This window comes from Pelobates fuscus, chromosome 9 (genome assembly GCF_036172605.1).
Source record: "Pelobates fuscus isolate aPelFus1 chromosome 9, aPelFus1.pri, whole genome shotgun sequence".
Lineage (NCBI taxonomy): Eukaryota > Metazoa > Chordata > Amphibia > Anura > Pelobatidae > Pelobates > Pelobates fuscus.
The window spans coordinates 99649546-99675819 of NC_086325.1; the positions used below are offsets into that span (position 1 = coordinate 99649546).

The following is a 26274-nucleotide window of genomic DNA, read 5'->3' on the forward strand; positions in this document are numbered from 1 at the left end:
AAAAACCACATTTTTGAAAACTTTGCAAATGTATTAAAAAGAAAAAACGGAAATGTCACATTGGTATAAGTATTAAAGGGATACTATATTCACCAGAATAACTACAGCTTATTGTATTTGTTCTGGTGAGTAGAATCATTACCTTGGGCTTTTTTGCTGTAAACACTGTCTTTTCAGAGAAAATGCTGTTTTTACATTACAGCCTAGTGATTACATTACTCCACTGGCCACTCCTCAGATGGATACTAGAGGTGCTTTCTTGAGCACCCTCTGCATGGAGGCACTGAACTTTCCTCATAGAAGTGCATTGTATCTCTATGAAGAGATGCTGATTGGCCAGGGGTATATTTGACCTGTGGTGGCTCTGCCCCTTGTCTCCTCCTTGACAGTCTCAACCAATCCTTTGGGAAATCATTGCTATTGGCTCACACAATCACTTCTAATGGTGTAAGCTGTAAGCAGGTAGATCAGGGGTAGAGCCAGCAGCTGTAGACTTGAATACAAGTAATATTATACTATATTTAGTATAGGGGCCATGGGGGGGGGGGGGGGGGAAGTAGAGAGATAATGGTTTTAACATTAGAGGGTGAGAATACATGTTTGTGTTCCTGACCCTATAGTGTGCCTTTAAGCTTATTTTCCATAAAATTTGAAATTTAGCTCAGTCGCATGCCATTTCTTGATTATCTTTGAGATGTTGCTACACTTTAATTTGAGTCCACTTGTGGCAAATTCAAATGTTTAGACATGATTTGGAAAGTTACACATCTGTCTATATAAGGTCTCCCAAAGGACCACCAGGGATCAGGCCTAATCTTTGCTGGTCCAAGGTAAGGATCAGGGAGGGAGAAATACACTTTAGGGTTTATTTTAGGTTATCCATCTCACCACTGCCCCTGTCCCCCTACCACAGCCCCTGTCTCACTCATCACAGCCACTTTTCACCCCACTACAACATCTGTACCCTCATCATTTCTACCATCCAGCCACCACAGACCCTATCCATACACTACAGCTCCTGTCTTCCCACTATAGCCCCTATTCACCCACCATGGCCCTGGTCCCCATGTTCACTGCACACACACACTACAGATCTGACCTCCCCCATACATTCTCTACAACCCCAATTTCCCAAAGAAAATAGCCTCAATTTCCCCACACTCCCTCTGCAGACTCACTTTTCTTCCCAAAACACACACTATAGCACCTATCTTCCAAAATACACACTATACAGCCACTATCCCACTTAAGGCACACTACATACCCAAACAACCCTATCCACACACACAACCCACAGTCACACAAGCAGCATCTCCTCACACATGCAACCCTCCAAGAAATTTACCCACGTACACAATCCACAAGCAGCATCCCCACACAAACAATCCAACAAGAAACATACCCTCACAAATGCAACACAATAAGCATTCACCTCGCATGCGCAAGCCCACAAGCATCATGTTGACAAGCCTCGCATTAAATAATCCAATCACATACCACAAGCCTCTACATACACATACAATCACATATAGTATAGGGAGTGCATTGAGGAAACTGGCATTGGCGCAGCAAGTAGGGTAAATCCGGCCCTGTGGGCACAACACAAAGCATACTCCCAGTGAATTTGTTCATGTAATTTTCCTGTCCAAGTGAGTTAATGTTCTAGTAAAAGTTTTTTGGTTTTGTTACAAATGATCTGAAATTTTATTTATGAACAGAAATCAACACGCCAAGAATATGTTTTTATTTTATTTATTTTTATTACATCTGTTCTGGATGTGTATGCCAGTACACACATTACATAAGGACATGTGTTGCATTCACGGACAGTTCAAGCATTGTGCTTCTGTTTCTATTTCTTGCCCGCACCAATGAACCAGCTTTCTGGTCAGTATACGTAACCCTTTGACAGTCAATGTGTAAATTCTAATTATTTTTACCACATTTTTAAAGTTAAAGGCCTTAAAAAAGTCTCCATGCTGACATTTGCACATATTTTAATGAAATATATAAATAATGTGAAAAAAAGCAACTTTTTATGACTTTTTTGCAATATTTTATTGTCTCCACCTAGCAGAAGCCTCTCATTATTATGTGCAAGCTCTTAGAGGGATAAGGAGCAAGCTTGTATCCGCACATTTGTTTTATATTGTAATTATAAGCAAATAAGTAAAAAGGCACTACGAGTATTAGTAATGTTATTGACTGAACCATGACTTGTTCAACATTCACAATTGAATAGCTAATTGTAGGCCAAAATAAATGTGCTGGAAAAAAGGATAATTTGGAGAATGCTCCAGATGAGTTTTTAAGGCCTACAATTTGCAATTCACTAGTGCATTCCTCACAATTTATAGTTCAGTGAATACCCTTGCCTTTTTGCCGCTCGTGTTGGGGTATTGTTGGTCAGAACCAATTCTTAATCTTATATTTTTTTTATATATTCTACATAATTTTAATAGTTATACATTTAAGCCGAAATTTCAAATGGACACTGCTTTCAATGCTCTGATATCTAGTAGGTATATCTACTGAATAATTGTGCACACTGTTATCTTTGCTATATTCTTTACTTTTTATTGTGCAAATCAATGATCTTTTATGCCGTACGATACCACCATTGAAAAAAAATCAACATTTTAATTTGTGCTTTTATTATTCCATTTTGGTAGATAAACCTGCACAAAGCATTTGGTTACACATCCAGACTTCAAACTTGAGACATAAACATCCACTCAACTTACCCAGCATTGAGAACACAAGACATGGCTCATTTGTGATAAACATAATTTAGTGAGTGTCCAAAAATATGATTGCTCACTGTGAGAGAACATTTTAGCTACCAATTACTGAAAGGTTTATGGTTTGTTTGGTTTGGTTTTTTTTTTATTTTTTAATAAATGACTATTTTAGCCACATAATATTCTGTGTCTAGAAGGTACTAAAGACTAAACTTGTTTGCCTTATTACTCAAAGGTGTATACTTTTTAATAAATAAATTCTAAAAAGGAAAATGAATAAAATTGACAAATTCTAAAATGCATACTAAAAACATACAGTTAAAATACAGATTTAGTAAAAAAAGAAAATTACACAACACAAAATTACAATGATGAACAAAGATTTTTTTTAGAAAAAAAAAAAAAAAACATTTAAAAATGTCAAATCTTGGAGAATTGCTCCAAAAAAAAAGGAGTAGCTTAATGTGCATCTGTGGAAAAATCACAGGTTGCAGGGATAGAAATGATTCCAACATTTAAATAATATACAATAAACATAAAAGACAAAGGAAATAACACTCACAAAAAGACTCCTTTGAATGATATAAGGCTGTTAAAATGTGGCATTTAGTATTTTGCAAAATTAATACTTTAGCAATGTTCAATAAGTCTGACAGGTACCTTAGAAAAACAATCAAAAATCATTTGTATTGCTGCTGTACGTTGTCAATAAAATGGATATATGATCAATAAAACTTCCCTACTTTATATTTAAAACAGCCAGCACAGATACGCTACCCGGGACACCCCAAACAAAACAGGCGTTTTACACCAGGTTCTCTGCGCTCCTTTGGGGGGGCTCTGGAAGAATCTCAGCGAGCTCTGAGCTCTCAGCCTGTGGAGTGTCCCGGCTTTTTCCCGTCTCTAGGGCGTGTTGGTGGTACACCCTGTTGGCCGAAAGACACATGAGGGCGTGTATCTGAAAGAAAAGGGAGACCAGTGTCTGCCTTTGGGTTCATAAAATCTGGACACGTAACTGCCTATCCTGCAACAAAATGGCAAAAATACAGTTATTTTAACAACTTACCTACAGCTGGGATTCCTAAAATATTCTGATGACCTACCGCTGATTAACAAGAATATCACCAGTAAACGATATACCGCAAAGTTCCCTTTTTTTGGTGATTTTCTAAAGGTTTGTTCACTGTGTGATTTGTCAGGAATTCAAACTGAAATCAAATTGAATTTCAAATTTTAGGCCAAAGTAGCCTAATTTAAAATTTTCCCATTTTGGGTATTTTAGTCTATACTTTGAATTCCAGACAATGCACACTTTAGTGAATACTGTGATGATCTAAATAATCTTCTTTGATGCTTCCATAACTCCAAGAAGCTGTTATAGATAAATATTTGTATTAATTCCATTGTATTAGTGTTGTGGAAATATGTCCTTTTCCCCAGTGCCTATGCAAATCCTATCACCACTCAGTAGGTCTGTATTAGACTTTTACATTTGCCGTTTTTATTTAAAAAATTATAACTTTGTGCTTTTAAGAATTGAACTACCCTTCATAACTGTTTTTTGCAGATACCTTTTCATTACATTACCCTATATTTAACCTGATGTTTGCACACCATAAGTTCTTCTAAAACAGAGTGGTTCCATATATTGAAAATAAGCCTAATAGGACTATGAGTATCACAGATATATCAAAATATATAATAGCTGCTGCTTACTCTGTAGGAGACCCACTACCTACTAATAAAATAGAATAAAACTATATAAGTAAGCTGTGCTTAAACATAATACCCACTGGAGTGGGTGTGGACATTATTTACTTTTGTTAAGTGTAAGCATAATTTATTTGATTATTATTAAAGGGACACTGTAGTCACCCAGACCACTTCAGCTCAATGAAGTGGTCTGGGTGCCAGGTCCCTCAGGTTTTAACCCTTCACATGTAAACATAACAGTTTCATAGAAACTGCTATGTAAACATTTGGGGTTAATCCAGCCTCTAGTGGCTGTCCGAATTTCGCCTCCATCGCGCAGAGCGTCCATAGGAAAGCATTAAGAAATGCTTTCCTATGGACACTTTGAATTTGCGCGTTGCACTTGCCGCGCATGCGCATTCGGCTCCGGTGACGACAGACGAGGGAGCTGACATCAGATGGGGAGGAGAGGTCACCAGCACCGAGGGAGCCCAGCGCTGGATTAAGGTAAGTGGCTGAAGGGTTTTTTTTTTTTTTGGGAGGGGGACCCTGAGGGTGGGGGCACCCTGAGGGCACTATAGTGTCAGGAAAACCGCTTTGTTTTCCTGACACTATAGTGTTCCTTTAAGCTTACGTTTTAATGTCCTTCACATGAAATTTGTATTCTTTCATGCCTATTGCAAGCTATATCTAATATTTGCAAGGCACATTTCAGATCAGTGACTGTGTGGGCAGAACTCTTGTGCAAACCATCTACGAATAGAACTGGTTATTTATCGAATTTGGACATTCCAGTGATATCATATACGGACTGTGTTTAAATATGTGCAGATTGTGGCATAGTTTTACTTATCAGATTTTCTATTTACGTTATTTACTGTTTTAAAGCTGAGAATTTACTTATTATTATCCTTTCTTTTTGTGTATTGTATTTTAAGTGCAGCTTACTTATATATTTCTGTCATAGACACATGCATGCAAACTTTGGTCCAACACTGAACCAGGTTTAGTGTAAATAAATTTTATTAATATACTGCAAACTATTGACTTGGTCTATAAAATATAGGAAAAGTTTTATTGATCACTAACATTTCATTGACTCGGTCTGTATATAATAAGCTAATGAAAATGTTAACCAAAATAGATGTACTCCTATAATGTTATGACTTTCTTAAGTAAATATTCTGTTAAATTATCTAAACACAATTGCACAAAAAAAATCCAACGATGAATTTCCATTCTTACTTAAATATATATTTTTTATTTATTTATGTTTTGTTGTTGAAATTTTGCAAGATTTTAAGTCTACATTACACAGACACTCTAGAAACCAAAACAACTTTAGCTTAATGAAGTGGTCTTGGTGTATAGATCGCACTGCTGCAGTCTCACTGCTCAATTCTCTTAAACTTGGGAGTTTAAACTGTTTTGTTTATGCAGCCCTAGCCACACCTCCCAGGGCTGTGACTGAAATAGCTTCCTACACAATTACTGAAAATCAGGTCTAATATTTAAAACTTTCCGTATTGTACTCTGAGTTTAATGTTGAAGTTCTTATCTCCTACTCTGGTAGTTGCTTGCTAGAGCCCACATCAGCCTCCTGTGTGTGACTAAAGTGCAACTGAAAGAGCAGGAGAAAAACAACTTCCAAAGTTAAAACTCTGTGCTATAAGATTGGTAGGGAAATGTAATTGTTTTTCAGTGGAGGCTTTATTAGTCACAGCCAGGGGAGGCATGGTTAGAGATACATAAACAAAGTTATTTAACTTATAAATGGCAGAGGATTGACCAGTGAGACTGCAGGGGCATGTTCTATACACAAAAACAGCTTCATTAAGCTAAAGTTGTTTTGGTGCTTTAATTATAATTTTAAACATAACTTTAGAATATCTTTAAGATGTTGATACTGTGTTTATTTTTGCTACGCTCTATACAGTTTTTTGTATGATTTACACAAACACCCTCCTTATTAATAGATGTTGTTGGAGCAAAATGTTTCAAATCCTAAGTGAATCTGACTGTGGTAAAAGTTCCAGTATTTCAGAAGCAACTTACCTCCTGGATTTTTGTTTGCTGGGAATGATGCAATGAACAAATAAGTCAAGCACGTTAAAATGGTCACTTCTAAATTCTAAAACTGTCTATATGAAAATGTGATAACCACCTCCTTAACACAGCAAATCCACAATGTTACCCTTTAACCTCTGCAGTCCTATATCCCTCAGCCTCAAACCTATCCATTTCTTTCTCTCCTTGTGACTATGTCCCCCTCACCATAAACCCCATATTGTCTCTCTACCCATGTCTCTTAAGCCCTACTACCTTTACTCTATGAATGTAGATGGCAGATAGTACTGAAGCTCACCTGTGCTCTTTTAATTAGCTGCTACTTAATGCAAAATGATAAAAGCAATAGCATCATGCCACCTGAAGGCATCTGGGAATGAGGACTTACACACACCTGGGGCTTTAGCTCGTATAGCCATCCCCTAACAATACAGATGAAACTCACGGTTACTGATAGAGGTCAGATTGGTTTATTATGACTGCAGCAATTTAAAAAAAAATAAATAAACACTCTATACATAAGTAATGCAGAGCTAAAAGGCATGTAAAAAGCCCAGACTTTCTAACATCAAATAATCATTTTCTTACTTCCTCCTCCTTGTACAGGTGGCTATAAGATAATGAACTCTATTTTCCCCATAATTATATTTACATTTAATCATAATATGTCAATAATGTTGCTTGTTACCTCTCAATTATTATTCCATGGAAGAAGACATCATTCAGTAACACCTGATCATTCCTGCCATACTAATAAATTCACCCAGACAGGTCGTATATTTAATAAAGAAACATTTTAATTGTTTTTGAAATTCTTACATTTCACAATTAGTGATTCACATCAAAAGAAAAACAAACAAACAAACAAAAAAGAAATGAAAACAAATATTTAACTTCAATGCCCACTGTCTTCTTAAGCAAGACTCCTGTTACTGTGTGTGTTGTATGTGTGTATCCGTGTATGGATATACATATCGATATACATACCAACACACAATCAGGACGAGCACCATTAGGAACCCTACAGAGAACCTTAGAACGTTAAAATTCATTAACTGCCAGTAAATAGTATAATCTATGTGTCGTTTATGTGCATGACACTCTGGTTACTGAGCTTTATAAAGAGGCAGTTTAAATATCAGAATAATCAAGCAGTTTGATAAAAAAGCATGCTATTTTGTATATTTACCAACACTGAGCTATATACCATATGACTTTCTACTCATGTTAAAAGAAAAAATCAAGCACCATAACCACTACAGCTTGATTTGCTCAAGCTAGTGGTTGCAGTGCGAGGAGAACCCTGGTGCCCACTCTCAGTAAGCAGTCAAACTGTTTAAGGCTGCTGCTTTCCCTGCTGCTGGAAGCTCTGATCAATGACCTAAGCCCAGTAATAAAGGATGGCTCTTATTGGCCGAGAGCACTCTTACAGAAGCTTCCAGCATTAGGGAAGGCATTGGCAGCCCCCATCACGAGCCAAGTAAATTGTAAAAGCATTGATTACTTACTCTGGGTGGGTGAGAGGGCACTCCTGTCACCTAAACTGCTACAATGCGCTGTAGTGGTTATGGTGGTTGGAGTGTTGCTTTAAAATGCTGTAAGCATATTCTCTAGTCCTGTGCTGCCCTCTGCTTTCTATTTCAATACTTTGTAATTGGCTATGTATGTTTCACAGAAGAAGCGTGTGTTTTAGATGCAGATTAGCTTGAAAATATGAAGACATGCAGAGTTTGTGGGCTCACCTCCTACATGGAGATTCCTGGCCCCTGAATCTGTCATTAACCCTCCCCCATGTGTGACCTAAGCTATAAATAAATTATCATCTGCCCATATTTTCTCTCCTGTGCGAATTCAGGACTTAAACGATTAATAAATAAACCCTCTATGATAAAAAGTATCAAGAAAAAAACTGCATCATATTTATCTGAGGAAATTCAAAATTCCACAGATTCTTCTAGATCACTTTGAATGAGAGGGTAACAATGAAAATTAAATTATAACATCATTTTCGTTAGAAATGTAATAGTTAAGTGAAATAGTTTCCTGTTTTCATTTGGGAGACATTTTACATTTGAAATGAATCAATATAATGTTTCACTAAAATTCCAGGCTGAGAAATTAATGCATCGCAATGCATGACAGAGGCATTTATGAAACGTTAACTTTTTATATATTGTAGCTCATACTAAAATAATAGTTTTGCTTTGTTGCAATAGACAAAACCGTTTACTTTCAAAGATTGCATGTTTTTCCCTCCTTTAAATATTACAGAAGTAGAAACAAAACGTTTTAGAGGAAGGGTTGCTGACTCTCCACTAACCAACGCTTATTATGTGGCCTGTGTTAACAATAAAACGTGAAAATGGAGCCAAACACCAGATTTAGTTAAACTGGCTTTCTAATAAGTGGACCTAGCAATCTTTCAACCCTTAGTGGGATCTTTATTAAGCAGGTACCTGAATGAGATATTTGAGGCCTAAATTGTAATGTTGCTGGGTCCACTGCAGCAAAAACAGTTATGTTAATTGTGCTGCCCAACTCACTTAATTATTTTATATTGTCTAAGAACCAGAGTAAACCTGAGATGCTGCACCTAGCACAAATATTACAGTGTGCGGATCCTCCTCACGGTCTACACAAAACAGTTAGATAAATCAACTACTGTCTTTGTATTTTGTAGTACACTGGGTAAGACTGGCGGGTGCGTAATTAACCAGTGCGAAAAATCCCAATGTCTTTAAAACCAAATTGCTACAGCCATTAAGGTTTTGCAAAATTCCATATTAAATGTAGAAGGCAACAGTGGATTTTTGTAGGACAGTGTCCCATGGAGAAGGATGGAGATCAGGTATATGCAGATAAGCTTATAATTAGTCTTCATGATGTTAAGCTTCCTGTCATGTATGAGGAAACATAACCCCTCAGGTTATTGCCTACTGAGCAAATTTATAGAGAAATTGGTTCATGTTGTGACTTATTTACTGTTTTGCAGGAATGTAATAAAAGTTTATGGGCTCACTGTTGAGCGAGGGTCTCCTCCATTGATGCGATTTAATAATTTTAATTATTTTGTGACAAAAGCAACTACAGTGGCCTTCAAATATGGTGTAGATGATAACTGTTAAAGCAAGAGCAAAGCGCAGTGCCTCCATTTTGTAAGGGACCCAATTCATTGTGCAGGGGGCACAATCTCTGTATATGCATGTTATGTCACAGGGATGGAGGTCAAATGATTCTAGCATCATGACCCCATATTCTATCATTATAAGTCCAAATGTGTATCACACTCTAAATTCTTTTTTTTTTTGGCTGTTAGCATTTTGGAGTAGATTATAATATAAATAATTTAAATGTTATTATAACATTATAAAGGAAAATTATCTATTTTTGGCTATAACTAGCCCCAAAACTGGGAAAAGCGTCAGTAGAACAAACAAGGGCAAGTATGGGTCAAAAGCCTATTAAAAACAATGAAAGCATTGAGTGGTTAAGAACTGATTATGTCAACGTCCCATTTATGCTTCTGGATTCATATAAATTTAATCAAATGTGGCAAATCAATATTTCATATTTCTATTAGAAATAAAAACGTTTTACGGAGAAGCTGCCTTAGAGGATATTAAATGTAATTCAAGATGGTGTTCAAAATAAACTAGAAGCTATCAGATAAAACATGGAGGGAAAAAAGGGCAGACAAAGGTCACCCGTTTAAATCACCGACTACATTAATAAAACTCCATCATTAAAATAATAAATTAAAATAATATATTATAAAGTCACAAATAAGATTATGAAGGCAGGGTTTTGTATTTCTCTAGCAACCCATGACACAGGGTCTAAAACTTTGAACGATCGCTCCGGCCAGTAACTCGAAGCACAGCATAGTTGAATGATGCGCCTACCATATAAGTGAGCTGCAAAAGGAATATATAGGAGAGAAATATATATTGAATGTAAACTGAATTAATATCATAGTTGTTTCTACAATTCGTGTTTTGATATGCACATTGCCTCTCACGTCGTATACTCAGTTTTATAAACTCTATTACTTATATTCCTCTTTAGAAGTTGTCCATTGGCATTGACTTTCTCTTTGTTCTCCAGGAAAATTTACAAAACCAATATAAATATATCCACATATGTGATTAGTATCTTGAAAAAGAACTCCTTTAAAAATTGGTTTTGTTTAAATAAATGTCTGTTAATTTTTTTTATAGTCATAGTAGTTTGTATTTTTGTATATTGTGTTTCATACATTGTTTCTTCTGCATCTGTGTTATTTTTTAAGAATATTTTACAAATGGGTCTCTTATTGTATATATTAAATATTATTTTAGTATATTGTATGTGAACAGATGTCTGTAGAAACTAAAGAATAAAATAAAAATAAAAAAATAGGCCTAAAATGGCAGATTGGATAATCCACTTTTAAGGTAATGGGACAGTTTTATTTAGATGGGGCAGTGTAAATATATTAGAAATTCTGTTTTCTTTGAAGTATATTGCCAGTGGATTTATCTTTATGTTTAAATGTAGAGCAACAGTATCAGGAATTCCAGATTAGGTGAATATTTTTACGAATTTTTTTTACACCCAATAGATCTTGTTGCAGAGAGAACATAATTGGCAGGATAACTCAATGAATGTGTAATCAAGCTGATGATTTGAAATAAGGGAATCTACATAGACAGTAAAGAGACACCCCACTGTCCAAATACAAAATACATTAAGCACTATTTAGTAGATATACCCCAATGTATTTAGCACTTAAACCCACAATGAAAACATGCACACATTTAATGATGTATTTTCTTCACTGAGGATATATCTAAAAGCAGCTTGCAAAAGCTGCATATCTATTATTAGCCTTTGCGAGCCCTCCCATACTAACCCCGCCCAGACTTTCTGTGGCTGTCCAATCACAGACCTCCCAGTGCAACTTAATGAGAAGTCTTTACAAGGCAAGTGCTCTGAACATTTGCCTGCTTCTTGAGTTTAGTTCCACTGAGCTAACCAAACTAGAAAGTAGCAGGACGTGTTGTCTGCTTAACAGCCAAGGGGTATGAAAAGGATAATTTGTAAAAGTGTAAATTTTTATTGAAATCACCACTTTTTGCACTATTTTTGAATAAAGAGGACACACTCTTCACACATAAAGCACTTCATCAAGCTAAAGTGCGTTTGGTTTTTGGAGTGTCCCTTTAAGTGGTGAGAGTACTCAAATAAGGATGATATGTGAAGGCATGGGACTGGGTTAAGGAGAAAAATGAAAAATGTTCTAGTGCACTACCATTTCCAAATATCGATCCTTTACATGACTGACAGTGTTTCGAGTGCTGTTTAATCAAGTTAATAAAAATCAGAACTTAGAAAATTGTCACAGTAAAGGATCTCTTGTAATTGAAAGTGTTGTTGCACCCCTTATTCAGATTTCTATTGTACTAAGGGACCTTATATTATATTCTGTGGTTTGCTGAGGAATCATTTAACATGTAACTCACCAGGGCTACAAGTGTTGCTGCTGCTCCCACAAATGCAACGATGAAAAGATGGAATGTCATCTGGAACTGAAATTTAAAAAAGTCTTGTTTAATATGTAGTAATGCCAAACTTCACACAAGGACAATAGCTTTTCCATTTTGTTAAATTCGGGTTACCAGTACATTAAATTATTCATTATTAATTGTATGTCAAACCAAGAAAGCAGATTCATAGTAGTACCAAATTTGCTATAGAGAAGCCAGATTAACATGTATATTCTAACCTCGCTTGTTTTGCAAATTGCTAGGAGACTCGTTCCACACACTTTCCCAGGAAAAGCATTCCATGGAAGGACACCTGTAGGAGAACACAGCAAAAAGGTCACCTCATACAGAAATACATAGAATTAAGTCCGTCTCACGGATTATATATTTTGTGGGATCCTCACACATACCATACATCCGGGCATCGGCACAGAGTGTGCTGATACTGGCAGAAGTCTTCCCTGGTACGGCAATGGACTGGCAGGTCACCCAAGTGTTGAAGTAAATGTAGACAGGCACAGCAGAGCAGGCAAGGATCAATATCCACAGGATGGTGACGGCATAGGTTACACCGACAAACTACAGAGGAGAAACACAACAGCAACACAGGGAAAAGAGGATCCCATTTAAAGGGGGGTTTGTACTAAACCACCAGGGGGTTTATTCATTGATGTTGAAGGTTTCTAACAGGGTTAAAAGAGACTATTACTCAAAGTTAAATCAAAGTTTCCATCATAGAAACATAGAATGTGACGGCAGATAAGAACCATTCGGCCCATCTAGTCTGCCTAATTTTCTAAATACTTTCATTAGTCCCTGGCCTTATGCCTATCCCACGCATGCTTAAACTCCTTTACTGTGTTAACCACTACCACTTCAGCTGGAAGGGTATTCCATGCATCCAGTACCCTCTCAGTAAAGTAATACTTCCTGATATTATTTTTAAACCTTTGTCCCTCTAATTTAAGACTATGTCCTCTTGTTGTGGTAGTTTTTCTTCTTTTAAATATAGTCTCCTCCTTTACTGTGTTGATTCCCTTTATGTATTTAAATGTTTCTATCATATCCCCCCTGTCTCGTCTTTCCTCCAAGCTATACATGTTAAGATCCTTTAACCTTTCCTTGTAAGTTTTATCCTGCAATCCATAAACCAGTTTAGTAGCCCTTCTCTCTAAGGTATCAATATCCTTCTGAAGATACGGTCTCCAGTACTGCGTACAATACTCCAAGTGAGGTCTCACCAGTGTTCTGTACAATGGCATGAGCACTTCCCTCTTTCTACTGCTAATACCTCTCCCTATACAACCAAGCATTATGCTAGCATTTCCTGCTGCTCTATTACATTGACTGCCTACCTTTAAGTCATCAGAAATAATCACCCCTAAATCCCTTTCCTCAGATGTTGAGGTTAGGACTCTATCAAATATTCTGTACTCTGCCCTTGGGTTTTTACGTCCAAGATGCATTATCTTGCACTTATCCATGTTAAATGTCAGTTGCCACAACTCTGACCATTTTTCTAGTTTACCTAAATCATTTCCCATTTGGCTTATCCCTCCTGGAACATCAACCCTGCTACATATCTTAGTATCATCCGCAAAAAGACACACCTTACCATCAAGACCTTCTGCAATATCACTAATAAAAATATTAAAGAGAATGGGTCCAAGTACAGATCCCTGAGGTACCCCACTGGTGATAAGCCCAAGCTTCGAATATACTCCATTGACTACAACCCTCTGTTGCCTGTCACTCAGCCACTGCCTTACCCATTCAACACTATTGGAATCCAAAGTTAAAGATTGCAGTTTATTGATAAGCCTTCTATGTGCAACAGTGTCAAAAGCCTAACTGAAATCTAGGTAAGCAATGTCTACTGCACCACCCTGATCTATAATTTTAGTTACCCAATGAAAAAAATCAATAAGATTAGTTTGGCATGATCTCCCTGAAGTGAACCCATGTTGTCTCTGATCTTGAAATCCATGTGATTTTAGATGTTCAGCAATCCTATCCTTTAACATGGTTTCCATTTGAAAATCAAAACCATAGTAGTCAAACTGAAAGCATAACGTACCTAGAAATTATTTTCCAGTTTTGCTTTTTGGGCCTTAAATTTGACATTCACATTGAATTCCCTTTGAATTCTCACTTTAGTAAATAACCCTCTGTGAGTGAAAGAGAACTGTGTTTTAAAGTTCTGATGTTAATGACCCACATATCCAAGAATCCTTTGAATGCAATAGATGGCCAAAGAATCATGGGAATTGTAGTTCAGCAACATCTTGGGGGCCAGAGTTTGAGATGCTTGCTGTTTAGGAAACATTAATTGTAGCTATCTAGGGCAGGGATAGGCAACCTTCGGCACTCCAGATGTTTTGGACTACACCTTCCATGATGCTTTGTCAGCATTATGGGTGTGTGAGCATTGTGGGAGATGTAGTCCACAACATCTGGAGGGCCGTAGGTTGCCTACCCCTGATATAGGGGAAAGTTTATTTATCCTGAAACCTCCCTGGTATTGTCCACATGTTATGGCAACCCCAATATGAGACCTACTAAACAATACATATATTAAATATATCACCCACAATCCCATTAACGAGAAGAGGCAGTGAATGCTGTATTGTTTTCCTATGACTTTCCTGAAGAATTGTGTTAAATTTTATTAAACTACCAACCTTCCCGCTTCTCCTTGTGTTGGTGGTAGTTAAGGGTCATGGTAAAAAAGCTGGGGTTTTAGATGTCCATGCTCAACAACTCACAACTAACTCACCCCTAGCACTCGCAGCCAATAAATATTGTTCATATTAGAGGAAACTAATATTTATAACACAGACGAGTCGCTAAGTTTGATATATTATAGGGAATGGCACTAGGGGGTTCCAGCAACCTTACCATTACAATGACCTATCGTGTTAGGTTGGTTAGAGCATCCCTCTAACCTTAATATATTGTCTAACCTTTGCTGAAAACTGGTTTTACACTTTTTCCTGAGATATTGAAATCTCAAATAAATATTTCATCTGCTCTAGTAACTCATTTGCTTTTTCTTGAGAGAGCTTTATCCAATCTACCAGGGTTCACCAAAGGAGTCACATCTTATCTGAGAAAAAGTATCACCCTGTGTCAGAGTGCCAGGAATCCTTTATATGCAGTTATTTTTCTCTCCAATTGGATTTTCGTTCTGATTGTTACTGTTTGTACTTTTAATGATGTTGGTTCTTTTCTTAATTTTATCAATAAGTTGATCAGAAGAAGATATTTGAAAATATCCATGAAATGTAAGATTATTAGCTAATTATATTTATCCCATTGAAAAGTGACGTCACCTTGTCAGGGTGTCCAAGCCACCTTCCCAAACAACGACAGAGTAGCTCTAGTGTGTGCACTGGATGCCTTCCTCTTGTGCTTCGTCCTTTGGGTGGCCCACCAGTCACAGTAGAGATAAGGCCTCCCTTTACGGCAGGAAGCTTAAATTCTCCCAAAATGTGTTTAATGGCAGTCGTGGTATAAAATCCCTCAGCCAGAAGCAGAATCCCGAACAAAAAGAAGAAGACTGCAATGCCGTAAATCACATACTGGAATGCATTAACCCTACACAGAGAAGAAGATCATCAATTAAATATTCCTATGATGTATTCGTTTCTACTATTTTATATAGAGAGTAAAATATAATTTAGAATCAGACTAGAGAGACAAATCATATTAATATAGATTCTTTTAACAGCTGAGAAGGGGTATTGCTCTAGAGTCCTAGCAGGAGCTAGATTCCTGAGTGGGATCTTGAAAAGCTGTGATTTTAATGTAGGTACTATTTTATTGTTAGCCCAGAATCCCCTGCAATGCGGAGTGAGAAATAACACATCTATGTATATAATTTGTGACAGTGCCACTCTTAATGCATATTGGAAGTTTATTATACAGGACAATGTGGGGTATTCCAGTGGTGGCAGGGTTTTAATGCAGTGGGATAAAGGGTTAATACAACATGGCTTGGGATATATCCAGCACATCTGGAGTTTGTTTTAAATGTAGGTTCATGTAATAATCTGACAATCAAATATTTGTTGTCACAATGTGATTTATAGAACACATCAGGGTCTAGGGATGGACGTCAGGCATGGCGTGGTGTTGGTTATAGGTGGCACTTAAAGCATAGCTAAAGTCAGCCGAGTAAATCTTGGTCACGTGACTGCAGCCCCCATAGAAAAGCATTGATTCACTTGCCATGCATGCACATTAGGTCTCCATTGAGGAGCACTGGGTTGCAGTAGTTATTATTATTGTTATTATTGCCATATATAGCGCCAACAGATTCTGTAGCGCTTTACAATATTAGAAGAGTGGGGATGTAACTATAAATAGGACAATTACAAGAAAACTTACAGGAACTATAGGTTGAAGAGGAGGACCCTGCTCAAATGAGCTTACAGTTATGGCATAAAACCTTGTCCTACTAGCCTTACTTCTAAAAAGGTTTAATTCTGGAGATGAACATTTTTTTGTTACGTTTGTATCTATTTCAGCAAGCACATCATGCTAACAGATTAAAGACGCCACAATTTCTTGTCATGGCTGTCACACAGCTGGTATTAGTTTAGTGCTAAGTGAAACCCAAGTTGTAAGATGTCCTACAATTATTCCAGATGGGAATGTGATTGGCAAGAATAATAACTTTAGAGTACACTAAGAAAGGATTAAAGGAGAGCTCATAACATGGATTTTTACTCTGAAGAGTAAGACATGAAAACAACAGAAACTACACCACTTCCATGGCCCTTATCCATTATTGCAATGTGACAGTGGGTGAATGGGTATCAAAGTCTCTGACTCCTTTTTAACTATACCCATCATTGCAGGAGGAGACAAGGGTTCCAGAGGCCTGAAAGAATGAATTTGGAAGAATTAAAGGGGCGACCCCAAACTGGTAACTTGCATAGGGCCTTGTAGGATCTTAATCCTTCTCAGGTACCACTCCAAGTCTTATTAATAGAAATTCGGGTGACTAATTTTCCTACTGTAGCAAAAGGAACTGCAATACGATTAGATAAATTGGCAAAACAAGTGCGTACTGCATATTAAAAGGAAATTTATTTTACAGACTGCGAAAGAAAAGCTAGTGTAAAATATTCTAATCATACTCACACATGTATGAGGTACTCGTATTCCTGGTAATTTTTGGAAAAATGTGTCTCAATCAGTTTCTCAGTTCCAGAGAGAGCTTCATGGCCGCAGCCACAGAACAGAGCCACTCCAGCAAAACAAAGAGCCGTGGCAATGACTGAGGCAAAGGGGACCCCGACCATGCAACGTACACATCCATCATGCCAGCCTGTAATGGAATGAGAGAAACAAAGAGAAGGGATATGAAGATGAACAGGACACACAGGAAAGAGATATGAGGATTTAGCATGATGAATAACTAGCAAGGTTGTGATATATATAAAACATCTTGAAATGATACCTGCACTGCAAATTTGCAATTACATATTCTGATTCTGCGGGCAATTTCATCTGTACATCGTGCTAGCGATATTACTAGCAAATGTATAGAATTCTCAATATTTTATTTTAAAGATTGTTCCCCCCTCCCTGGCAGACAGAATATGGACATTTAGTCATTGCCGATGTCTCTCTTCAGTATAGGCCACTTCCCAGATCTCTAATAGCCAAGCTTCAGGAATGCGGACGTGCATGCGTACTGCACACGTCACTCCCTGCTCACGTCAGGTGTTGGGAAAGCCATCTTAGGCTTTCCCAAAGAGATTCAGTGCTCAGAGAAGACTTCACGCCCAAGGTGGGCTCATGGTGGAGCTGGAATGGTAGGAGAGGAGATGATTAGCCTTGAAAATAGATGAAGTTCCATTACAACAGATGAAAAAAACAAACACATTTTTAGTAAATATATTGTAATTATTTTGTTTAGCTAATGTTTACAGAATAACCAAGAACATGGCTTTTGCCAAGGTTATGTTGGCACAGGAACATGGCTAGTGAATGGTGTGTGGTACCATGAACTGTCATGGATCGGACATCACTGTAAGAATGTTGTAACAGAGCAGCAAGGGTCATTAAAAGTCATGTTAAAAATTTTTTCTCTGCAGAACACCTTTCCCTTAAAGGTAATACAGTCATGGACACTGTGCTAATCAACTGCTGTCCTTAACCTCCGCTAGTTACTGACCATTCTCTATTCTTTAATGTTAAACCCGGCCAATGCTAAGGATCTGTGATATGCCTCTGTCCATTTCTACTTCTATCTAGGTATGAGTAACTAGGTGTGACTATAGCTCTGCGTGCTGAGCCTATGGTTATTTTGGCAAGTCTGATATGCAAATGTTATAGGTTCTCTCTGTATTGGCACAAGTGAGTAAAACCATTTTTAAGAGCTGGGTGGGGACTAACCAAATGGATAGCTATTGAGGTTTCCCTGACTTGGGGTCCAGACCTGCACCTGCTACTACATCTGTCCCCTTTCTATGCCACCTGGAACCTTGAGGAGCCACTACATCAATCTGGTACCTCAGCCCTACTCACCTAGTTAAATGTCTTATTTGTATCCTGGAACTATCAGCTAGACACTGGATGGAATGATAAATAGCTCTCCCAGCCTCAGACCCAAACAAGACAAGGCTTAGTGCAGACTGCAGAGACAAGACAACTGGTTCATTGATCAACAGACCGGATATTTATAAAGTACTAGGTATTATAAAAAGATGGTACAAACAAGTAAAGCAGTGTGGTGACTTGATAGGAGACTGCAGTGAAACAGTGTGTGCTAATTAGCTAATACTAATCAAAATGCTGGACTAATCAAAGCTGTCTGGGCCATGGTGAGCAAATGGCTGATGGGAAACAGTTTTTATGTATACCTAAGGTAATCTAAAGAAGAACCGAGCTTTGTCACATTGCTAGATCACCCCTGAACCTACCTACCGAGCTTTGTCACATTGTTAGATCACCCCTGAACCTACCTACCATGCTTTGTCACATTGCTAGATCACCCCTGAACCTACCTACCGAGCTTTGTCACATTGCTAGATCACCCCTGAACCTACCTACCGAGCTTTGTCACATTGCTAGATCACCCCTGAACCTACCTACCATGCAGAGAATAAGCATTCCAGTCAACAGGGAGCAGAACAATATGCACTGGAATACCAGCTCCTGTGCTTCACTAGTTCGTAGTGATACACATAACTCCCGGGTAAAGCTCCTAAAAATATACTGGTGAGCGGTGGAAGGGGATGCAGGAAATGGCACTCATGGTCTGCCAGACAACCAAGAGACCAAGGAGATCCCTTCTAACAGTAAAACATGGCCACAATTAACCCTTTAAGTCCAACCTAGATGCACAAACACTGTTTCCTCACAATGTTAACACTTTGTAGTTCACAACAGTAACAGTGTTCCTCAGAATTAACTTTTAAGGTGCCAATAAGGACAAACACCCAATGTGCAGTGAAATCGTTTACCGTGTCCATGTCGACTTATAATTTATGTGCAAACACAAAGTGTTGAAATGGATGTTCTGGATTGTTAACCCTTTATTTAACAATGAAAATATTGGGGATATCTTAGCTATGGTCATATAATGCTTACAGGATACAACCCCAGCAAGCATTTCCCCCTTTTTTTTGTTTAACATTACAATCAACTTTGTTGATAAAGACCAGGTTGAACTTGACGGACTTTAGTCTTTTTTCAACCTAGACTACGATGTAACTGTATAATAATTATTTGCTGCCAATGCCAACTGAAAGATATATATTACAAAGTAAAAACAACAAACTCTGCAAATGTATACTTAGCATTCAAGTTCTTAACATGCATACTAAATTCTTTTACTTTTGCACAAAATATATATGTGCTTGAGCATGTGTGCATTATATATGCAAATATCTAAAAATACAAACTATTATGTGTTTGTGATGCCATTCCACATGTTCACAATACACCCACATACAGTCACATGGAGACAACAATTAGGCTCTGTCACACAAACAAGGGACTAAAAGAAACGGGTAACACTGTGGCTGGCACATCATTGCACTAGACCCCCTCCTACCTCCCCTTCAACTCTACAGAAACAAACAGAATGCAGTGATGGTGTGCATGCAGCCTTGTATGATGCTGTGTATTTATAAAAAGATCATGAATACACAATGTCAATGAAATGTGATAAAGAATTGGATGTATTTTGTACCAAACTGTGAACATATTCTGGTACCCAGAGGAGGCCTGGCAACTTTAACATTGGGGCAAAGGAGCCGGGTACAACTAAATGGCCCTTTCTTGCACACAGAACACATATTAGTGAAGATTGTCCTACTCACAGAAAACATGCAATGCATTAAACTGACTGTAGTTGCATGGTTTGTCATTGAGCATCCACGATGGGTCAATGTTTAGATACAGACTCTGTTAACTGTGACTCACAAAAAACGATATTGAAATTTTGTAAAATGTATTTATAAGAATAAACATGTGTCCTTTTCTTTTACAAAGTTTGTCATTTTGCGCAAGCTTTTAGGACACTGGCACATACTACATATGTTACAAAGATTATGTCTCATCACCACCATCTCTGGAGTGAGTGGCTACTCCGCCCCTGCTCAGCTTCTTACAGAACTCTGCGAAGACTCTATCTAGCTCAGATAAGGTGTCAACTTCCTCCTTGCAGTAATCAGTTGGGCACATGGCATCCGTCATTTTGGATGAGATGCTATGACGGCTTAATCTGTCAGCATCTCCACGGGTTTGTGGTTTAGCAGTAGAGCCTCCGAGGTGTAGACCAGGATAAAACTGCCAGGCCCAAAGAGGGGGTCAATGGGGCACTAGAATAACTCAGCTGGGGCTCAGATCATTGCAGGCCAGGAGATCGGCTGCCTCTCCCATTTGATGCATTCATTAGGTTGCATTGTGTCGAGCAGAAAATTCCGTTAGCATACTTATCATTACGGGTATCAGCTGTTCTAAGATAGACCAACCAAGCCAGAGATTAGGTAAGTCACTATCAATTTCATGTGGAGAGGGAAAATAACTAAGTATAAGTGAGGAGCTCCCTCAAAATGAGTCTATCTGACATGTAGTCAGGCTACACCCCAGACAAATGTAATTTTAAGAAATCACAGTCAAAACTGATTTTTCTCATTTTTCTGTTAAGTTTGTTGGGTTGTGGTAACATAGGACATATCTGTGTGGACCACATGCTCACTTAGTGCAAATCGTCTTCATTAGTGAATTAGGCTAAGGATATATAAATAGATGGATCTAGTTGGTTTTCAGGATGAGGCATGTTAGGACATTGTAAACAAAGTGCTTGCCCACCAATGGGCACCAATAGGCACTGAAACATTGCTGAGCCAGGGAGGTAGGAACAAACTTGAATGAGGCTCAGTTGGGACCAGATCAATTAACATTGTAAAATCTGACATGGTTATATTGGCAGGATCTATGAACTGTTCAGTGAGGCAGGACAGCAGGAACTATAAACACTTTAACAAGGAGCTAGTAAGTGGATGCCTCTAAAATAGAGCACAGCAAAATAAATAAATACATTGCCTAGTTGGCTATTCTGTTTCTTATATTGATTCTACATTGTGAGTATAAGCTGCACATTTAGTGAAATGGACAAAAGGTTAAGGAGTTCTTGCAAGGACTTCTCATTGAGCTGCATTGGAAGTCTGTGATTGGACAGAAACAGAAAGTCTGGACGGGGTTAGAAGGGAAGGACTTGCAAAACAGCACACAAGAGATCTGCAGTTTTGCAAGCTGTTTTCAATATACCCCAATGAAAAAAATGCATTTTTAAATGCATTCAAGTTTTCATTTGGGGTATATCTACTAAACAGTGCTGTTTATTTGTTTTGTATTTGGGCAATGGAGTGTGCCGTTAGGATCCAAATTTAAAGGAAACTGAATGATGATCGAAAGCCAATTATAAAAAAATTATAATGATAAAAAAAATGTTAAGATGAAGGTAGGTTTTGTGTGTCAGGTTACAATTCAGCTGTTTCTGAGTAAGTAAATTATCATACGATTCAGACGATTTAAAGGAACACTGCAAGCATTGTAAAGCGCACAGTGCACTGTAGTAATTATGGTGCCAGATGTGCCCTGGAGTCCTCCTAATATAAGTAGTCAAACTATTTGCTATAGTTGGACTTCTTAGCTGGGATCCACTATGGGCCAGTCTCAGCCTCCATTGAGAGCAAGAAGCTCCTACCCAGAGCTTTCATTAGCTCCCCTAAAATAAATGAATTATTTGCATGTAACCTTCAAGTGAAACAGCCACATTTGTACAAGAAAACACCATTTGGTGTTGTTGGATGAACATACTTTTTAACATCTTGTTATTGTTACAGGTTACCTCTGTAATTACACATATAAGATAAAACTTGTTTGACATCTCCCTATTGAGAACTTTGTACATCAGTAGCATACTAAGGATGAGCATGTGGTGATCTACCCCAGGTGACATCTAGGGGAACTCTACCATATTGTGTTGTGACAATCAAGGACGATGGCAGAAGATGAGAATGTTCCTCTGCCCAGTCTATATTTGGAGCTCTGAGTGCATAGCATGCAAATTGAGTCATATTTTGCCTCTCTCGTCACTGCAGAGAAATATGCTCAGCTTCTACTGCGGTCGCACTCACCCATGCCACAATACTGGTAAATGGGAGGCATGGGAAAGCTCACAGGGTTTAATGGAATGCAGAGACAAGAGTAGGAAGAACAGAGAAGGATATCGATACCACGAGGTTCTAGGCAGAGATCCAAGTTAGTATCCTCAGGTTTTTACAAACTACTTAAAAATGGTTTGAAAAGAAAAACAGAAAGACTGCATCCATAGCCTCTTAGAACCAGAACCACCACAATGAGTTGTACTGTCTTTGGTACTTGTGGGGTGCTTTAAATTTGGGGGGGAACTGCCAACAAACAAGTCTTTCAAATAACCTAGGTACGTCTCTGATCAATATTATAAGCAAGATTTCTTCCATTCCTTCATGGTGTTTTATGGTTCATTTCCAGATATACCAACAAAATTAAAATGATGTACATTTATGTGATTTTAATTTTTATAATTTATTCACCCATGCGATAGAGCACCAAGATGCCTCAAGCTATATCAAAGTGTCAAACATATTGTAGCAATTAATGAAAACTTATCAGTCAGTTTTAGAAATATACCATTGCCTCTAGGAAGGACCACATTAACTGTATCCTTTATAATATGATCATGAAGGTAAAAAGAAAAAAGTAAAAGTCCCTTGTAAATATTCCTCTCATTGCAGTGTGAAAAGGGAGAAAAATTCCTCTCATTGCAGTGTGAAAAGTTTGAGATTTAAAAATATATCTCATCAGACCTTATCTCTAAATAGGAGCAGGGAAGCAGGAACACATATTTGTCACGTACATTATTTGTATCTAAATAACTCGTTAAAATGTTTGCATGATCAATCTGCATATAAAAAATTGCCAGGAGTTTAGATGTATTTTTTTTTTTAGAATGCCACCAGAATGTAACATTAATATCTGAATATTAATTTATATGTGGCCACAGTAAGTACAGTATTTGCACATTTTTTGACAATCTGTTTTTAGACTATTTGCAAATTGCAACCTCCAAAGAATCCTATTATTGTGCTCACAGTTCTCTAGGCCTTCTCAAGAGTAATCAAGAGATCAAAAATATGCTGCACAAAAGGGGAGACTCAAAAATAATTTAAAAATATCTCTAAATGATTTAATTAAGAGTGGTTTGCAATACAATTATGTGCATACCCGCAACCTGTACAGATTATATTGATTTTGACATGTTTCTAAGAATTACTGATTTATAACAGAAAATTCAATAAAGTGCAGGGAATTCAAAGGTTAGCCAAAATTGCCAAACTGGAAAAATTCTCCCATGTACAGTTTCAGTTCCCCTATTTTTTGTGAAAAAAATTTAAATTAATTTAAATGTACAACAATTCTGACATTAGTGAATGGACCTGTAAGGATAAAAAAGAATAATGATCACCGTGTTTTTAGCATTGAAATGAATATTAATGTTACACAATTGTCATTTGTCTCCGATTGCTGTAACAGGGCTGCTTTTTTAGAGCGCTCAGATAAATCCCATTGCTTTGCAAATATTGTTGACCAAATTATGGATTGTCTTCATGTTCATTTCAAAGCTGCCAGCGCTTACACTAATCATATTTGTTAACCAAAATATCTGAATTGTAACCGTATCTGCCTGGGAGAATTTTTTCGATTTGGTGAAATTGGTCATTCTAATGAAAAACCCTGCTTGTTTGAATTAACATTTGGTAATTTATATTAGCAGTAATTTAGGCCAAATAATTGCTCATATTCCTCCTGTTCAATTCAGTAAATGACACTGAAATAAAAAATATTTTTTTTCCAAGAGTTTCCTCCTTTTATGCAATAAGCAGTTCAGAGTTCCCATTTTTCCCTTGTATGTGTCTTTATTTTATTTTTGTTCCTTTTACTCGTATTGTTCTCTTTTGTTACGTGGAGTCTCTTCTCATTCTCAAGTATATCTCCCTGTACAAGATTGGTGTTTCTACCTTTTCATGTGTCCGGGTCATTCTCTTCAACTTCAAATACACAGTTGGAGTAGATCAACTGCCATGTGTAGCACTGATAACATGTGTCTTCTGCACTCCGACCTCTCTCTCACTCAAAGTATCCAGCACCTTACTTTAGACAATATTCCTAAGATGACATCCCTCATTCTCATTTGCTTAAAATCCCCAAAATATCAAAACAAACTGCACATAGATATGTGTCAGCTACATTTTGTATTGTTCTACAGCTCTCAGGAAACAAAGCTGTATGTACTTCTATATTTTAATTTCTTTTTGTGGCTTGTCAATATATTTTACTGTGAAACCAGGGTGAAACTCCAACAGTTGTATTTTTTTTTAACAAACATAAATACAGCATTGTATTGAGTTTAACACAGTAAAGGAGTTTAAGCATGCGTGGGATAGGCATAATGCTATTCTAACTATAATATGAGGCCAGGGACTAATGAAAGTATTTAGAAAATTGGGCAGACTAGATGGGCTGAATGGTTCTTATCTGCCGTCACATTCTATGTTTCTATGTTTGTTAACATTTTACGCTTTTATCGATATGTCTGTGCTTGCTTTCTTGTAGTACTTTAAGAATATAGAATATAGAATTCTAGATATGCATTGCATTTCATTTTGCTACAGTGATAACATTTCTGCTTGTGCACATACATTTTCTAGATTTTCTAGATTTTTTCTAACTCTGTAATTATATAAAATGCATTTAAGAAATAATCTGTCACATTAAACAAAGGAAGGCAACCTGCTGTTTAAATAAAATATTTTTAAACAAAAAGATTGCTAAATAAATAGACAGACAGACAGACAGACAGACAGATAGATAAAAAGACAATTACAAATTGAGATTTACAACATGAAGGGCTACAAATGTAAAATAAATAATTACTACAACAGGATTAATAACCCATAATATAAAATATGTGTAAATAATGTGTCAGTAGAGAGGCCCCAAATATGGAGTTACCAAAAAGAATCAATACTGGTTTAAAATACCTAGAAATGTCTGTCTCATTGAACCTCAACTTAAAATGCAAATGCAATACCAGCCACTATTTATTTTTTAAATAGTTTACTACTTCATTCCTTGCATGCATGTATGATGTTTTAGATAAATCGTTTCCATAAATAACTGCTCTAAAAATTGTACCTGAAAACAAGAGAAATCTCAATGTATTTTTCCTGGTACACCATTTGAAACTATTTAACTATGTTTAGAATTTTTTTCTGCAATTAAATATAATATATAGTTATAACAGATATTTCTTAATATAATAGCTATGACTAATCTACTTACCCATGGTTTATTGTAGAAGGTGGTGGAGTTCTGATAGCTTGTCTGTTACTGTCCCTTCTCAGTCACCAAATGCCACCAAAATTTGTGTTCACGAATTTACATTCATTCTCTCGGGATAACAATGCCAAACCCCTTAACCTCATAGTTACCAAATTACACAGTAAGATAGTGAGAAAAATGGCACCTAAAATCAATTGGGCGATTCAAAAGTTAATATGTATTAAAAGTGGGTGTCTGACACTCTCATCCAATTATTATTCCAAAGTTGTTGCTGTGTGGAGGGGGGAGTTGTTTACAATAAAGGACTATTGTAACTCTGGGGATAGCGAGTTGGTGCT

General features: G+C 37.2%; 1 protein-coding gene across 2 annotated transcripts; it reads right to left on the minus strand.

The window, feature by feature from the left end:
- Positions 1-3106: 3106 nt before the first annotated feature.
- PLP1 (proteolipid protein 1) lies at positions 3107-26040 on the minus strand. Of its 2 annotated transcripts, none has more exons than XM_063432204.1 (7): positions 25937-26040; positions 17174-17360; positions 15358-15622; positions 12436-12604; positions 12265-12338; positions 12002-12067; positions 3107-3699 (listed from the first exon to the last, which is right to left on the minus strand). In XM_063432204.1, the coding sequence occupies exons 1-7, from the start codon at positions 25938-25940 to the stop codon at positions 3547-3549; spliced, it is 918 nt and encodes a 305-aa protein (XP_063288274.1). In that variant the 5' UTR covers positions 25941-26040; the 3' UTR covers positions 3107-3546. The 2 variants fall into 2 exon arrangements, with proteins under 2 accessions (XP_063288274.1, XP_063288276.1); XM_063432206.1 differs by lacking the exon at positions 3107-3699 and adding an exon at positions 7276-10414.
- Positions 26041-26274: the final 234 nt, after the last annotated feature.